The sequence below is a fragment of the Camelus ferus genome, chromosome 1 (genome assembly GCF_009834535.1).
Source record: "Camelus ferus isolate YT-003-E chromosome 1, BCGSAC_Cfer_1.0, whole genome shotgun sequence".
Classification (NCBI taxonomy): domain Eukaryota; kingdom Metazoa; phylum Chordata; class Mammalia; order Artiodactyla; family Camelidae; genus Camelus; species Camelus ferus.
The window spans coordinates 116,418,532-116,436,703 of NC_045696.1; the positions used below are offsets into that span (position 1 = coordinate 116,418,532).

The following is an 18,172-nucleotide window of genomic DNA, read 5'->3' on the forward strand; positions in this document are numbered from 1 at the left end:
AGCTGAGAGTAGCTGAAACTGTAAATGTTAAATCTGCAAATACCAAAGGCCTATAGTGTGTAAGACCTTGATAATTAAAAAGGAAGGAGGAGACCCTACAACATACAGGGCAAGGTAGAAAACATCTGAATCAACGGCATTAACCCAAGGTTAACAACTCATTAAAAAAAAAGGTTAAACTAGCAACTAAAGTGATTCTACCTGAACTAAACAGGACAAAAAAGAGAAAAACCGAGGAATCAGTATCACTCAACTCTCAACTTATTATTTTATCAAATTTGATAGGGAAGAATTACTTTACTAGAATTGACCAAAAATTCTAAGACTGTCAGGTTTGGTAACATAAAATTTAAGAGACTTTAGGTTTGTAAAACATGTATCTTACATTCAGAACACAGGGGCAAACACAGGAAAATTTCTACAGTGGATGTTATGAGATTAATTTTTAGTACGTAGAAAGTTCATATAAATCTTAAGAAAACTCGAAAAGCATCAAAGGTAAATGTGTAAAGGAAGTTCACATAAGGAATGTAACACAGAAAAAAGTCAACACCACTAGTAATCAACAAAATCATCCTCACAGCAAAAATGGTTAAGCTTTATCCCTTACTCAGCAAAGTGAAAAAATTAAAATAGAACAGAGAATGTGGCAAAAACTCACGCTCTGCTGGAGATACTGTGTAACTGTTTTGGAAACAATTCTACCAATATGTGGCAAAGCCATGAAAATGCTAATACTCGTTAACCTAGTATCTCATGGAATCTCCAAAAGATGACGAGGGAGCAGGAGAGCAGGGAGAACACATCTTTATACTCAAATAACCTAATATATATATGAAAAGGCACCAGTGGCTTGGTAAGCATTAAGAAGCAATTAAATTTAAAATGGTTATAAAGTGACCTCTTAATTCCCAAAAAGTAAATATATATGTATATGACAGAATGTTCTCCCTTACATAAAACTGTCATGAAAGTGGTGGATTTGGGGCCCTATAAAAAGGCTGTAGTTGTTAGAGAGGGAAAGGGCCTTGTTCAAGATCTCAGATGTAGATCAGAGGCTTGTGATCATAAAATCCAAATTAGAGGTTGTTTATAAGTGATGTTTAGGGGAAGCAAAGTTTTCAGAGCCAAGTTAAGTCAGTGGATGAGTTCAATGGATCTGGATCACACTCCAAGTTGAAGACCTGATCAGGGACAAAGATAGGCAGGAACTGATCAAATGGCATCAAGAACCAGTTACCAAAGTTATCCATGAAGGTAGAAATTGGTTTGCTGGAAAAATGAGTGCAACGGTAATATTATAATGAATTTTATCAGACAGATGAGCAGTGACTTCAAATGATAAAACTGCACACAGACAAGAATACATGAATGGTCTAAGTAAGAGCCAACAACAGCCAAAATAAAACCTGAAGCCATTTTTATTTTCCTTAAAATTGTATGTGTAGTATAGGAGGGAGTACCCAGTAGATATGGCAGAAAAGAAGACAAAGACCATGTATTCAGAGAAGAGTCACGTTTCAACTAATCAGAGGGTGAAGAGAAGAAAGGTGATAAAAACAGACTGGCGCAGAGGAAAGTATACAGTCATTAAACCCAAACAGAAAATACTCCAAAAGCCTGGCAACAAGGTAAAATATTTTACTATACAGATCATGTATAAAGACAGCAATATGCCCAAAGTCCACCTTATGAGATGATCTGGGAATACTCATCACATTGAGCTCATTCTTAAAAATCAGTAAGCATCTGATAGGGGTTAAGCATCTGATAAGGGATTGATATCCAGAATACATAAAGAACTCCTACAACTTAGCAACATGAAAACATAAACTACCCAATAAGAAAAATGGACAAAGGACTTTGGTAAACATTTCTCCACATTTCACAAATGGTCAAGAAGCACATTAAAAGATTCTCAACATCACTAATCATTATGAAAATGCAAATCAATACTACAATGAGACTACTTTACACTCATTAGAATAGCTATTATCAAAACAACAGAAAACAAAAATTTGCAAGGATGTGGAGAAATTGAAATCCTTGTCCACTGATGGTGGGAATGAAAAATGGTGCAGCTGCTGTGGAAAATGGTATCGAAATTACTCAAAAATATTAAACACAGAATTATCAAATGATCAGAAAATTCCATTTCCAGGTATATACCCAAAAGATGTGAAAGATATTTGTACACCACTGTTCACGGCATTGCTATAATAACCCAAAGATGGAAGAGATCCAAGAGTCCATCAAAGGATGAACGAATAAGCAAAATATGATATATACATACAATGGAATATTATCCTGCCTTAAAAAGGAAGGAAATTTTGACACATTACAGTATGGATGAATCTTGATGACATATTACATTAAGTAAGCCAGTCACAAAAGGACAAATATCACCTAATTTCTCTCACGAGGTTCTTACGGTAGTCAAATTCATAGAAGATGTTATTTGCCATGGGTGTGTGTGTGCGTGTGTGTTTGTGTGTGTGTGTGTGTGTGTGTATGTGTGTGGGAAAATGGAGATTTACTGTTTAATGGGTAGAGTTTCAGCCGAGGAAGATAAAGTTCTGAAGGTGGGTGGGCATGGTGATGTCTACACAATGTGAATGTACCTAATGCCACAGAACTGCACATTTAAAAATGGTTAAAACTATAAATTTTTTATCATGTATATTTTACCATAACAAAAATTATTCAAGCAACACCTTAAGGTAACTGTCGCCAAATGAATGCAATAGTAGAAAATATTAAAGATATAAAGGGGAGAGTCATGCAAAATGAAGTAAAGAGTAATAATCAGTTTTTCTCCAACACTGGGAGTAAGATACTATTTTTAAAAGACCTAATTCTTATAATTTTTCAGAAATAATCCAAGAGTAACGGAAGTCAGTGTTTTTGCTATCATAGTTTGACAATTACTCTTAAAGGACACCCAACTCTTCTAAGGGACTCCACTAAGCCAGGACATAAGCTCACAAGACACCAGTTGAACATTACTGTACTAGTATTTTTCATAGCACACTAATGCACATTGTTTTAAAATTAGTCTTAGGAGTTTGAATTTGGTTACTATTTAGTACACCAAACCTGATCACCTAGAATGAACTGATAAAACCAGTAATTGAACCTTCAAGGCTGAGAGTCTGTGGTTACCACATCAAGGGCATAATCCTTATAAAGTCTACTTACCAGATTGGATTGATATAAAAATGATGTAACAAGTATTAAATTGGGAAGCATTTTATCTATGGACAACAGATACTTTGTTAAATAGTTTGAACAGTACTTTAAAAAATTCCTATGGTGTGCAGGGAAAGATGACTTCTGGTTCTGCATATAAGGAGCTTAGAAGTTGCCACTCCATCCTGACAAATGGAAAGCTGAACAAACTGAAAAATTAATAGTTGTTCTTAGATCTGAAAGAGAAGTGAGGTCACACGGCAATCTGCTGCCCCCCAAATTGGAGAGACAGACAAGTAGATACAAAAACCCCCACAACATCTGAGAGCAGAAATCTGAGGAAACCAGTGCTGGTGAAGGAACACTAGAACTGTAATCAACAAATCGCTGGAGGTTAGGTATGGACAAGTCTGAGTTAAAAACTCTAGGGGAACTCAGTAGTCATGGGGTGGGGGTGGGGCACCACACTTTGGTGAGTTTTATCTCCAGGAATCTGACTAGGTTCTCACAGAAAATATCAGAGAAAAATCCCCTCGTGCTTCTGTCAAAAGGAACCATTTGAAATAAACCAGACTACCTTGTTCTTAACAAAGCCTGAATCCATGAGAAACTGGTTAATCTGAACATAACCTGCTGGAATATTATTAGACTCTAACTGACCTGGGGGAAAATACGTCCAACTCAAGCCAGTTCTATCCCTCCATTGGGGAGAAGGGAAATCTCTAATTCCAGCCCATTCTAGCCATCCTGCCTCATCTCAGGGAGGGAGAAAAGAACTGATGAACACTTGTGAAGTTCACTGTTCGAACAAACAGGCTCACTGCAAGACAGACTTATTCGTAAGATTACACAGAATGGTTCCTCCCTGCCCCAACTCTCTACCACACTACTAAAGGCCTATTTACAGCAGTTGCTTTTACTCACTGTATCATATCCAGCTAGCAAGAAAAAAATCACAAGGGAAAATCACTAAAGGGAAAAAAACAGACTGCAGAGACAGAGCAAGCATCAGAACCAGACATGGCAGAGATGGAATTACCAGATCGAGAATTTAAAACAACTAGGATTAACATGCTAAGGACTCTAATGGTGAAGACAGAAAGCAAACATAGATAGTCAGCAGCAGCAGAGGTGGAAATCTTAGGCCCCTGAAAACTGTCAAAGATCAAAAACACTGTAACAGAAAGAATGCCTTTTTTGATAGGCTTATCAGAAGACTGCCTATGGCTGAGGAAAGACTTTCAGACTTTGAGGTATATCAATAGAAACCTCCAAGACTGAAATATAGAGAACAAAGACTGAAAAACAGAAGGGAATATCCAAGGACTGTGGGACACCTACAAAATGTGTAATATATTCATAATGGGAATACCAGAAGAAGAAAGGAATAGAATATTTGAATCAATAAAGACCAAAGATTTCCCCAAATTAATGTAAGTTACCAAATTATTGATCTAGAAAGCTCAGAGAACACCAAGAAAGATAAATGCTGAAAAATCTACACTGAGGCATATCATTTTCAAACTACAGAAAATCAAAGATAATGTGCAAGGATAGTGCCCAGGCTATTCTGCAAAGGAAGCTTCTTTCCCCCTTCTCCTTGGAGATATCCCTTTCTGCATCTGCTTCAAGACTTCAGCACTTAATACTTCCCAGGCCTGAAGGAAATCTACCAGGCCTTTAAAACACTACTGGCCTTAAAAGTGACTCTTTAATGCTTAGCAATAAGCCTATCCACTATGTAAGCTTAAAATAAAAGTTTTACTATCTGAGAATTTTACAATGTAAGAATGGAAAAGGGTAAGCTAAAGATGGGAGAAGAGACAGAGAAGACTAAACCCCAGAGTAACAGTTACAGAAAACCTGTAATCCCAGAATATAATTATCTATGCCAAGCAAGGCTCAAAGAAACTGGAAGTATCTATTCCTAAGGGAAAAAAGAACTGATGAAAACACTAGAATCTTTTTGATCCCATAATCATTTGATAAAAGTACTCTGGTTCAGTAACCACATGGAGAAATTAATCTTACAGAAATAAGCCCAGAAGGAAAAAAAGTCCAAGAAGCCACTATAAGATGATTATGTAAGACAGCAAACAAAAATGCAAACATTAAATGTCCAACAATAAGGGTATTGTTAAAAAATAGATTTCCAGTTACTAAAATAAATATGAATACAATACAGAGATATTAAGTATTATTAATAAATGAAACAATACAATAGTATAACTACTACAAATGAAACTACATACAAATATCATGAAGTTATCAATAGTTCACAGAGAATGGAAACACAATGGGCTCTTAAAAATATGAATGAAAAGATGCTTGACCTTACTCCTGTTATGGGAAAACGTACATTAAAAAATGCAGAGAGCAATGCATGTAAGAATGGCAAAATTCTGTAAGTATGACACTACCTTGAGTTAGTAAAATAGGGTTAACAGGTATTCGGTGCATTGCTGTTTGGACGGCAGTGTGGAAAAAATTTATCAGAATTACAAGTGTATATAACTTTTGATACAACCATCAACTTTGAGGAATTTATGCTACAGAAATACTTAGAACATGTGAGAAAAGACTATGAATTATTCACTGCAGCACTGTTAACACCCAAAACATAAAACCAGAACTGATTAAACATATATTGATATGATCCATTCAATAGAATACTGTTACAGCCAAGAAAAATGAGGACACTCTTCATAAAATGATATCAAAAATCAGACTGTATTTTCCAAGATGGTCACAAGAAGGTCCTGCATATCCTTCTTACATGATGCTGACATTCTTTCCTCAAATCTGTGCAAGCCTGTGACTCGAACATAACTGATGCTATCTATGTGACTTCTGGGGGTAGGTCATAAAAAGCTACCTGGCTTCTGCCTGGTATTCTGGGGACATTCATGTCTGAACCTAGCCGTCATGCTGTGAGGAAACCCACACCAAGTGGCAAGGCCACATCTAAGTGTTCTGGCTGACAGCCCCAGCTGAGGTCCCAACAAACAGCGAGAATGAGCTGCCAGGTGTGTTGAGATGATTCTGGCCCCAGCACTGACTGCCACCTATGAGGTCAGAGAATCACCTAAGCCTGCTCAACTCCCAGAACCAAACGGCTAATAATTGTTTTAAATGACTAAGCTCTGGAGTCATTCATTTCTGAGCAGCAGATAACTGGGACAGTATTAAAGTGAAAAATAAAAAAGGATTAGTAGGTCTAATTTTTTTGTGTGTTCGGAGAGGAGGTAATTAGGTTTTTATTTATCTATTTTTAATGGAGGTACTGGGGCTTGAACCCAGGACCTTGTGCATGCTAGGCACACACTCTACCACTGAGCTATTACCTCCCCCCAGTCTGATATATTTCAAATCTCATAAAAAGGAGAAAATACATAGATTTGAATGTAATAGTAGGATTCTCTAGGTTCAAGTCCTCTTGTTAAAGTAACCTATGTGTCCAAGATACATTCATGTTACCCCTCAAACAGAACTGATATCAACTAAGTGGAACCCCTTCTGACTCCAGTTTTATGCAAGGATAAGTAACTATTTTTTGACTGAGAAATGCTGAAGGTGTCTGATAATTAGAGTGACTACAGTCCCACATCATCACATTACTCTCTCTTGTCTTTCTGAGTCCACAGAGCACCTATCTTTAACTTTGGAAACAGGCTAAAAAACCATGAACGGTCGGTTCCTCATATGGCTGCTACCCTTCCTCATCTACGTTACCTGGAAAAGAGGGTGAATACTGTTCATCAACACCTACCTCCAAGAGTGTTTTGCAACACGTGTAAAACACTAAGGGTTATTTCTCATTTTCAAAATCCAGTATGTGATTTCACTCTTACCTTCAAGAATTTAGTAAGCTGACAGTTAAAAATTCATATTTACATCAAAATAGTGTGATCAAAAAGCAAAAACCTCTGGAATGACTTCTGTTGTTTTTCTCACTGTAACTCACCCCATTCTCCACCAAGAGGCCTATTAACAAAAGGCTCTCAATGATGACTCCAAATGTTATCCTATGGTGAATTAATGCACCATGCATCATAAGGAAGGTTACATATAAGTAACATCAGGTTATTATGGTGTTAAGACCCAAAAGGGGGAAAGGTCAACTTTGATTTCTAGTACTTAGCACAGTGTTAGGAGCTTGGGAAATCTCTTAAGTAAATGAGTTTTAGAGAAGCTTTATAATCTTATTTCCCAGTATATAACAGAATAAAAGCAGCAAATCAGTGACTCAATAGAGGCGGTTCACCATAGTTAGAGCTAATTGGCAAAATCATTCTACCAAACAGCACTGAATACTTCAGCAGCACAGAGGGCATCAATGAATCAAGTAAGACAGGACAAGAACAAACGTCTACGATCCCAAATTGTGAAACAAAAGTTAAGAGGAAAAAACAGTTTAACTGTATTGATTGTGTTGTTTAATGCGGAAGAGAGTACACACTTTTAAAATAGTCTGTTTTAGAAGAATCCTAATTTAGCTCAATCCTCCCATTTTATAAATGTGTAAACAGGGCTGTCTGTAAGAGTTTGCCAGGACTGAAGCCAAGCTTAGTGGTTCCTGATTCACAGCAATATTTAAGTAGCGATATATGATAACATTTTTAACTGGGGCATTGAAGAATAACTGATGTTAAGGCTATTAAAACTTCTTAGGTCAGAACTGGTACAAATGTATAGAATACCAAACCTTTACCAACTTCTCTGAGTACTACAACCTTTCTCAAATACTGAATATGTATTTTCTAGAAGGAAATATTACTATGCATAAAGATAATATTCTTTCACTTGAAACCAAAGGATTAACTTCCACAAATTTTAATGCTCACCATAGCAGAAAGAATAATGAATATTTCAAAAACCATTTTTCTCCTGAATTGAAAATCATATGCCAAATGTGGTTTGTCTCAGGTCTTCTGTCCCTTCTCAGAAGTACTTTTAGTTGAAAACAATATGCAGGTGCAAATAGATAAAAGAAGTAAACAAATGCAGACAGTACATTTACACAAACAACTCCTTCTGAAGGCTAACAAGTGAAGGGCAGTCATAGAAATCTTACTAACCACAGGAAAAACATGGTTATTCAAATTTAAATTTCCTAGCTAGCTTTTATCTCTCAGTTCAGGAAGCAACTTTAATATCTGCATACACGTAGCACTCTATTTAACTGTGTAATTTCTCCCTCTGAGAAAACTTCAACAAATAACTTAGCTGATGTGGGCAGCAGGCAGTTAATATGCATGACTAACCACTCTTGTGAAAACCAATGAATGGGAGGGTAATCGGTAAGAATTTACCAAACAGAATTTAAAGAGAATTAGTCGTAAATGTTCATGCTATCTATCTGAAGGAATCTGCAAAAACTCCATTTTTAGGAAGGCTCAAATTTAGGAAGTACTTCCTCATGAAGTTTTTTACATCTTATTTGTTCCTATAATTTTTAATGAGAAACTTTAGCCTCCAGGAGAAGAAAATCTGGATATAAAATTCATTAACACTGTCAAATCCTAAATCAAATGCTATGGACTAGGTGGAACAGTCATGACTCTAAAATAATGGCATGTCATGACAATACAACAAAAATATAAACAATGATAAAAATGACTCAGCAGAAAGTAATGGTGGTGATGGTAGGGGTAACAGCTAACATTTAATAAGCATTTTACTGTGTACTGGGCACTGTGCCAAGAAATGTACATGTACTTTCATTTCATCCTTACAAAAAACCTTTCAAGTTAGTTACTATTATTTCCATTTAATATAAGAGGAAAATAAATCTTATGTAGCTGTGGAGCTAGAATTTTACTTTACTTTTTTATTTTATTTATTTATTTTTGAACACCTTTATTGTGGTATGGTTCCTGTACAGTAAACTACACATATTTCATATGTACAATTTGATGAATTTTGACAGATGTATACACCAATGAAACCACCACCACCAAGACAGCTAACATTTCCATCACTCCCCAAGTGGTGAAAATTTCAAATTCCCAATTTATCCCTTCCCACCCCCTTTACCCCCTGGTAACCAAAAGTTTGTTCTCTATGTCTGTGAGTCTTCCTGTTTTGTAGATAAGTTCATTTGCATTTTGTTTTTTTTTTTAAAGATTCCACACATAAGTGGTATTATATGGTATTTTCCTTTGGAACTAGAATTTTAAATTAAACAGTGTGAATACAGAGTTTGTCCACTGTCCCCCAAAGCCCTCCTTAACCACAATGCTTAACTCTTAAAGTCCTGGCCATGAATTGATAAGGTAAAAGACTGTTAACTTTGAAACTAACCTTGTTTTTCTTAATTTTAATACTCTTTTCCTCATTAGATGTTTTTGAATCTGAATAGAAAAACAAGTCTTGCTAGCCCCTTAAAGGAAACTGAACAGATGTTAAATACAGAATAAACTTTGTTCTTCCAGTAAAAACCACTCTGAATTGTTTTAGATACTCTACTTAGAGTTAATAATTGCTGAAAATACCTTAAAAAAAGAAGGCACTTATTTATTAAATTAATTTCATGTATAACCAGTTCCTGATTATTTGTGGCAATGAAAGGAAGCAGCATTGGTACAGATGACTGAAAACTATGGATACTCTTAACTCCCGTAAGTAAGTAAAGACAAGGCAGAGTATCCTTGATGGGACAAAGGAGTCACGCTCTCTTTAAAGAGGCCCAGCAGGTTAACAGGAAGGGGTTTCCATACAAAGGGACAGAGGTAATATGTAATGTAACCAGTACACAATACTTGTAATTCTCAGACTGGAGTAGTTAGATGAACAATATGTTTTTTAACAATCCTTCAAAAAAAATCACAGTTTAAAAAAAGAAAAGCACCTGTTCCATTTGTGGGAGAACTTTAATGTGTAGTGTAAATGTAATACTGACTACTCAGAAAACAGAAAGCGGAGGTTCTCACACTTTGGCACGTATTAGAATCACGTGTTAAACTTGTTAAAACTTCAGATTACTGGCTGTGCACCAGTATTTTGACTCAATATAGGAGTATGCATTTTTACCAAGTTCCAATGTAATGCAGATGTTTCTGGAACAGGAACCCTCTTTGAGAACATGTGCTCTAAAATAACACTTAAAAACTAGAGTACGAGCAAGAGTAATGTTGTTATTCTCATGAAGAGTTCCGTAACCTGAACTTTAGAGTAAGATATTTCTTTGATGATTACTACATATAAAATTAGACGGCAATATCAAACATTTATCTTTCAAAAGAAATAAAGGGCTGGATGATTGCATGCTTTTTCATTATATATTAAACAAGTTTTTGACAAGAGAAACTCACTAGAAATGTTTAAAGTCTTTAGGTGTTGAAGATGTTAAGTGAAAGATGGTCAGCCCTATCCTATCATCAACAAGTACTTACTCAAGAGCTACTGAGCCCCCAGATGAGGTAACAAGAAGGAAGACAACCTTCTGGATCTAATGCTCCCTGATAACTTGGGCTGATCTTAGACAAACCAATAGGAATATAAATGTCATGTACACTTTAAACTCTTACAAATAAGCCAGAATTCCCTAAAGTGCTAAACCCACCCCTAACTACCTAATCTCATTATGAACGTTGTGGAGTCAAGGGGCAGGGGTGTGCGGTACAGTGGGACAACATGGATTCTTAAATCAAGCTATCATGTTTAGGAAGAATCACAAAAACTACAGAAGAAACCTTGATATTCTTGATGAATATAAGGTTCTCGAATATACAAATTCAAGAGTGCAGTACATGATTTCCACCTTACAACACAATCAGAGATGAAAATTTTAAGTGAGCTCTTCAAACCATAACTAATGTTACTAGATATAAACAGTTAAGTAAAAAATAAAGAACAGATGAAATGTAAAATATCTGGCCAGGTTCATTTTTAGGTAACTCCTACCACACATCAGCCAAAACAAAAATACATACTGATCCTTACACAGCTCAAACCTTGAAATCTTTGAAAAATCCCTGAAATCCTTAAACCTACTCTAGTCCTTAAGGGTAAGAGCTGCTAGCAAAGGGCATAAAGGAACAGTGCTCACTCTGTAAACAAATCAATATGCCTAACACCTTAAACTTACACAACATTATATGTCAATTATATCTCAAAAAAAAACCAAAAAGCCATGGCTCACAGCCATATCATAAGGGCACTGTCATACCTCCTGAAGACTACTAATATGTGGTCAACACAGTGAAAGGTATCCAATAACCATTAACACAGAAATTTGGATGTAAATTCCTTCTAATGTTGGTTTAAAAAGCCAGACTGAGCCAGACTGAATCTGTACAAGCAGAAAACATTAAGGAAGTTCTATGTGTTAGAATGAAACCCTTCTGATAATCTCATTAATGAAATGTAGACAATCTAATTGGTATCAAATGGAAATGAAGATTTTATATATATATATATACACACACACATATCAGAGGATATGTATGTTTATGATGATGTGCTGATATGGGGTTAAACTTTTCTTTTAAATGTCCTTTTTGAAATGTCATTAGGGAAAAATACACGTAGAAAATAACTGGAAGTATTCAAAGCAAAAATAAAAATTCTAGTCTTAGGCTCTTATAAAATTTCCTAGGAATTAAGTTCTTTACTATAGTGCTTCAGTGCTTTTGTTATTTCAATACAACTGTGAAGGCAGGGAGAGTAAGCATATAACAAGTCCCAAACATCTCTGGCCCGGGTATTTAGCCTACAAAGCATACGTACTTTGGAAAATGCTGCAATTGACAATCACTTGCCAAGAAGCAGTTATAACTACTCTCTGCACCAGTTTAAGGTGGGTAAACATAACCTTGAAGTCTTTACAGCTCTTCCTACCATGTGGGCTAGTTAGCTTTGGCTCAATTTGCTTTCTGGAGGAGGGTAAAGCTTGAGAGGTAACATTTCATTACTAAGCCAGATATACATACACACACACACACAAATGCATTAACAGAGAAACTACAAATAATGTGCATTAAAGTTTTAAAACATACCAATATTTCTGAATCAAAATAAAAGCACACTATATGGGCTATATTTCTGATGCTCATCCATTATAAAAAAACACAAAATACTAAACTAAAATGGGATTACACTGCACAAGATACATAAACGCAGAGGGCTGACAATCAGTGTTATATTGCTGAGCCTATTAAAGTGGAAATACCACTTATCCAGCTTATCTCCTCCATGTAGGGAAAAGCCAGGAGACAGTAGAGTTCTGTAATTTATCTTATTAGAAAGATCTGAAACAACAAATAAACTTCTCAAGTGTACTGGAGAACATACAATCAATGCACAGCATAAAGTTATGCTTCTGAAAGGTGGACTCCAAGAAGTTGCCACATGCTAATGGCTATCTGTCTTATGTCTTTCAAGAGTTTGACTTTAAAACATACGAGGTTAAAAATACATTCAAGAGTACCTGGAAAAATACAGTACTGCTTAATTATACACCCCTTGCAAAATACTGTGAATCTAAAAGCTGTGTGGTTCCTCTGACATTATCTAATTCAAAAGCTTCATTTGACAGATGAAACAGGCCCAAAAAAAGCCTGTTTTACCCTGCTGCTGTACACAGCTGTGGATTTCTCTAGCTAAATTCAGTTAGCTGATCTCTTGCCTTCTGTTCACAACACAGCACTGTTAGCTGTCTCCTCTCTGTCTGGCACCTCATCTTGCCCTCACCTCAGTCCTCCTACAACCACTGCATGCAGTGCTTAACTCCTCTTCTTTCCCCTCTTCTTTCATCTTTCTCTCCAGGGCCCATTCCCCTTTCATGTTCCTCTCTGCTAATCACTCACTTTTTCTCTTCCCTCACCCTAGGAGCATTTTTAAACAGGTTTAATAAAATTTAATTAATTTTACAAATCAGTGTAATTTATAAACAGTCGTTATTTAGAATTAGAATTTTAAGGTTAACTCTTTTACTATTTACTTTTACTATTTTACCTATTCATTCTACAGCCAATATAACTCAGCACAAACATACAGCCAATATAATTCAGCTTCTTTAATCTGAAGAAATTTCTAATCATTATCAAGAAAGATACCATTTCAAATCTTATTCTTGGGACACTGATTCTATTCAATTTGCACCTGTATTTTAGCTTCCATACAACAATCCTGGGGATAACCAGGAAATCAAAATATTAAAAAATGTTATCTTAACAAAAATCAAGCTATAAAGTTTGAGGTCTGCTGAACAGCTCTTGTCTCCACTCTATGACCTGTTTCGGCATTCTTCATCATACAATCGGAACTGCAAAATCTTACTTGTCTATGTCTGATTCAATTAAAGAAAGGATAAAAGAAACTCTCACCCCCGATGGTACTCTCTTGAAATTCATGAAATTGGCCCTTCACAAAACGAAGCACTAGGCTTGATTTGCCAACAGCAGACTCTCCCAGAAGTACTAGTTTGAACTGGCATATTTTATTTCCAGTATTTGGCCCGTTGGGTCTTGTTGCTCCTCGATTAGCCATGTCCAAATTTGAAAGAAGTCCCTAATTTCAGTCTCTTAAATGAACTTCCAGGATGCAAGGTGTCAATTTTTTTCTTTCTAAAGGCAAAGAACCCTGTAAAGAAACAAATTTGAATTAAGTATACAAATCCGAAAAACAAAGCAAATCCCCTAATACTAATCACTTTAATAAATTTTGCCTCTAACATTTATTGTATAACAATTGTAACGTCTACTGGACATTGAATGCCATTTAGCTTAAATCACTACCTTCATTAAGAAAGTAATATAAACTCAGTGAGAACTGAGCCTAAAATCATGCTGTAATTTTCAAGGCTTCCTAAAAATTTTAAAGCTAACGTTTATTAAAGACTCAACTTTATGCCAGGGGTTTTAAGTACTTCACACAGCCACTCAATCCTATAATGCTGACTATTATAATCCTTGAAAATGAGGAAACAGGCACAGAGAGGTTAAGTAACTTGATTGAGGTCACATAGTTTACTGTGACTGAACTTCAACAGAGCTGTTTCAAACCCAGGCAACCTGAGAGGTGACTCAAGACTTCAGGTTCTGGAAACAGACTACTTAGGTTAAAACAGTTTTGAGTAAATTTAAGTTTATAAATGGAAAGCTCTTAGAACATAGTAAGATCTCAATCAATGTTGGTCATTATTATTTAAAGTCTCCTGTTAAATGGTACATATTTTTTGTTTAATTTATGGTAACTTTGGAGCAACAAATATTTTAAGTCTCTCAGGTTGTGCGTCTAGTGGCTAAAAGACTTAAAACTGCTTTCTCCTGTGTTCCAGTACATCATACATGGAAGTGTTAACAGTGGTCCTCTATGTAGTGAGCTAATTAGTGTCTTATTTACTTATACTTTTCTGTAGTTTCTGAGCTAACAATTAAATGTGTCATTATTTTCTATTTAACACATTTAGAAAAGACTGGTCAGAGAAGGGTAACTTCTGTGTCTTCTCTTATTATCTAATGATGCTAATATTCAATCTCAAAGGAATTTATGAACTTTTAAAGAACTCTTCCAATCTCCTCACAAATCAATCATAACAGTTTTCTTTCATCTTTAATCAAAATCTGATCATGTGCTAGTAACATTAAATCTGATGATTCCCCTTCTCGAATCACTGTTTTATTTCACTTAGGTACTTATAAGAAACTTGCCTTACCCATGAAATGAGTTTATACAAGAATCCCTCTTGACAATGAACTCATTAACAAACGTATAGACAAGACTTAACATTCTTGAGACAATAAAATCACCTCTGCCTCACCTAAACACAGCTTTGAAGAGTCCTTATCTTTAAGTAATACATACTGAAACACTTACAAATGAAATAATAGGTCTGAGTTGCTTCCAAACAATGGGGGTGTAGAGAAAACAAGACTTGCCATAAGATAACTAAAGGTAGGTGATGGGTTCATTATACTATTCTCCCTACTTCTGTACATTTACAATTACTTTTTGTAAGAAAAAAAAAACGCTCCAACCCCACATCTACCTTCTCACTGTCCTAAAAACATACCAGATTTGGGGATCTAGTCCTGAATGGCTATACCAATTTCTGCAGGGGCAAGTTCTTTCATTTCAAAGCCTCTTTTTCCGGAATACCTAATTTACACAGCTGCTGTGAGAATAAGAGTGTATATGCGAAAAGTCTCTAGCACAGTGTAGGGACTGAAAACTGGCAAAGTGCTCCTTTAATGAAATGACCAAATATCAACAGAATGTCATGTAGACTGAAAATGCACCAACACACCTTCAGATACTACACACAGTAACAACTGAAACACTTCCCAACGGTCTGAGTCTGATTACCTACAAAACAGCAAATTGAATTATGCATCAAGGACAACATGCTCCGAATTTCCATGGTGTTTCCACAATTTCAGGGAAAACATCAAATGCCCATTAAAAAAAAGTATGATTTAGCTTTGCCTTTTAAGGTTTAAAGCTCTGGGTTACGGTTCCCCGCTAAGAATCTTAAAGAAAAAAATAACTAAAACTAATTATAAATGTACAGCTAGCATAACATTAAGGTTAAAAATCACATTTTGTAATTTTTGCATTCATTTGTATTCACTACTTAAACTTGTTTTGCAAAACCAGAGTTCGCATAAAATACATTTTAAATCTTTTGAAAATAACTAGTATTCTATATAGTCTTCTAGGTGCTCTTTGGTCAAAACTGTATTAATGGCAGCAGCTAACATTTACTGGGCACTTTATTTTGCGCCAAGCGCTATACTACCAATTACGCTTACGGCAACCCTCTAAGATCTTATTATTATTCCCATTTTACATTAAGACTAAAGTTTCTGAGCTGTCCTGAAATATCTCAGTGGTTTCCATGGTGTTTTTTCCTGCTAATTATGTAAAAGACAACTAATTCAACACTTTGGCTCCACTTCGGCAAAAGACAAAACCCAAGTATGTGAATTATGACGTTCACCAGCATGCAGGGAGGCGGACAGCAGAGCACGTTCAGAGGGCTCTACCCTCTGACGGTGTTCAGCGGCCTAGTTGTCTCGAGATCTTTAAACCTGCGGTTCACCACCTTCCAGAAATGATAAGACAAGAATCCCTAAACAGTCTGTCTTCCCGAGCCGCCTCCTCCCTCCATTACCCGGCTCGGGAAGTCGAAGGTAGGCGGAGCTCCCCCAAATTCACACCTGCTGGAGGCCCCGGTTCCTCCTCGGAGAGCACCTGGGTCACTGACACCAAAATCCGGATCTCCCGAAAGGGCAGGCCCCGCCGGGCTCCTGGACCATCTCTCCCATCCGCCTCCCCGGATTCCGGTCGGGCTCTAGCTGGGGACCTCCCCCACCCCGCACCGCCAGGACCGGGCAGGCGGAACCGCGGCCTCCGGGCCTCCTTCGCGGCGCCATCTTGAGAAGGGAAGAGAGTGACACCCGTCGCTCCCTCGGCCGGTCCCCAAATCCTGGCCTCCGGAGCCCCTTGAAGGATGAGTCACCGGGGCCTGCAGGACGGGACGCCGGGTTCGGCAGCTCCCAGCGACCCGGCAAGAGAAGGGGAGGGCGGGGTACTCCCTGCCAGCAGCGGCCCGCAGACCACCCGGGTCCTGACCCGCTCCGGGCTGGCGGAGGAGGGCCGGCTCGGTTACCTGAGCCCGCAGCGCGCGGAGCCGCGGCGCCGAAGCTTCCTGGCGGCAGATCCCAGGCGTAGCCCAAGAGGAGGCTGAGGAGGCCGAGGAGGCGGCGGCGGCGGCGGCGGCGCGTCTCCTCCTTGCGCCGCTCCCCTCAGACTGGACGGTGCGGAGCTGGTGCGGCGGTGCCGCCCCTGTCGGGCTCCGTCCCCGCCTCTCTCCGCTCCGCCTTCCTCTTTCCTTTCTCCTCCTCCGCCCGCCGCCGGCGCTCGAGTTCCCACTAATTCTGCCTCCTCCTCCCTCCTCCCCTCAGGCGGGCCGCCGGCTCCTTTGCAAACCAAAACACAAACACTCCAGTTCCAGTGCGGGAGCCACTTCCGCCGCCCGGCGCCGGCCGCGCCGCCACGTCGCTGCACGTCGTGAACTACGGCCCTTCGTCACTTCCGGTCGTCACCAGTCCGCCCGCTCCATCCGCTCCCCCGCCCTCTCTCAGAGCCCTCCTCTCACGTCACGTGGCCCCCGCGAGCCACGGGGCCCGCCGCCTGCCCCCCTCCCCCACCCCGTCGGGGCGAGGGCGGCCCCGCCCTCGCCGGCGCCATTGTTATCTGGGCGGCGGTCCCGAGCTCCCGGCGGCGCAGGGCGGGTGCAGGGGACTCCTTGACTGACCTGCCGGGGAGCCGGGGAGACCTGGGTTTGTTGCTCCCAGCCAGTGTGGGCGGTGAAGTTCCCTCTGTGGCTGTGCGCTCACAGTCCCCCTTTCTTTACTCCGCAACACCCGGACTCTGCCAACTCGGCTAAGGGCCTTTCTTGGGGCGACTTTTCTAGTACAAGAGAGCCTCCCAACACGTCCCTGGGGGTAGGTGGGTAGGTAAAGGGTGGTAAGTGGTATATACTGCAGGGAGAAGGATGAGATTACCCCCACCCCCACAGAGTTGTATTTAGGCGGGGAAATCTTCAACAGTAACTTCCTTTTCTGGAGAAAACACAAAACAGCTTACCTGTTTTGGGTGGGGAGGGGCACATTCTAAAATAATAGGTAACTTTTATACAGAGTTTTCTATCGCCAGTTACTGTACTAAGCGCTTTACAGGAATTATCCCATTTAATTCGTACAATATGAGGCATTCGCTCGAAACTGGCTTTATCGTCTGCCTTACTACGTTGAGTATTACCCCCCCAAAATGGTCCACGCTGTCGTCTGTCAGGCACAGTGCCTGGCAGCCAAGTGTCTTGGGTCATGTTTGTGGAATTAATGAATGTGGCGTGCCTGCTTTACAGGTAAACAATTTGAGGCACAGAGATTGTGTAACTTGTTCAGCATGACCGCGGTGTTGGTGACGAAACTGAGTCCTAACCTGCAGGCTGGCTCCAGGACCCGCGTTCTTA

The 18,172-nt window shown here is 38.7% G+C and overlaps 1 protein-coding gene across 2 annotated transcripts in view; it reads right to left on the bottom strand.

The window, feature by feature from the left end:
• Window positions 1–17,202, bottom strand: part of RAB5A (RAB5A, member RAS oncogene family) — a 27,963-nt gene extending 10,761 nt beyond the window's left edge. Inside the window, exons 1-2 of one of the 2 annotated variants that reach the window (XM_032488742.1) lie at window positions 16,805–17,202; window positions 13,518–13,773 (exon numbers count right to left, since the gene is read on the bottom strand). In XM_032488742.1, coding sequence (XP_032344633.1) covers window positions 13,518–13,680 — 163 coding nt within the window. In that variant the 5' untranslated portion in view covers window positions 13,681–13,773; window positions 16,805–17,202. Of the gene's footprint in view, window positions 1–13,517; window positions 13,774–16,352; window positions 16,493–16,804 lie in introns of those variants that run through there. The other variant, XM_032488747.1, reaches the window with a different exon arrangement.
• Window positions 17,203–18,172: the final 970 nt, after the last annotated feature.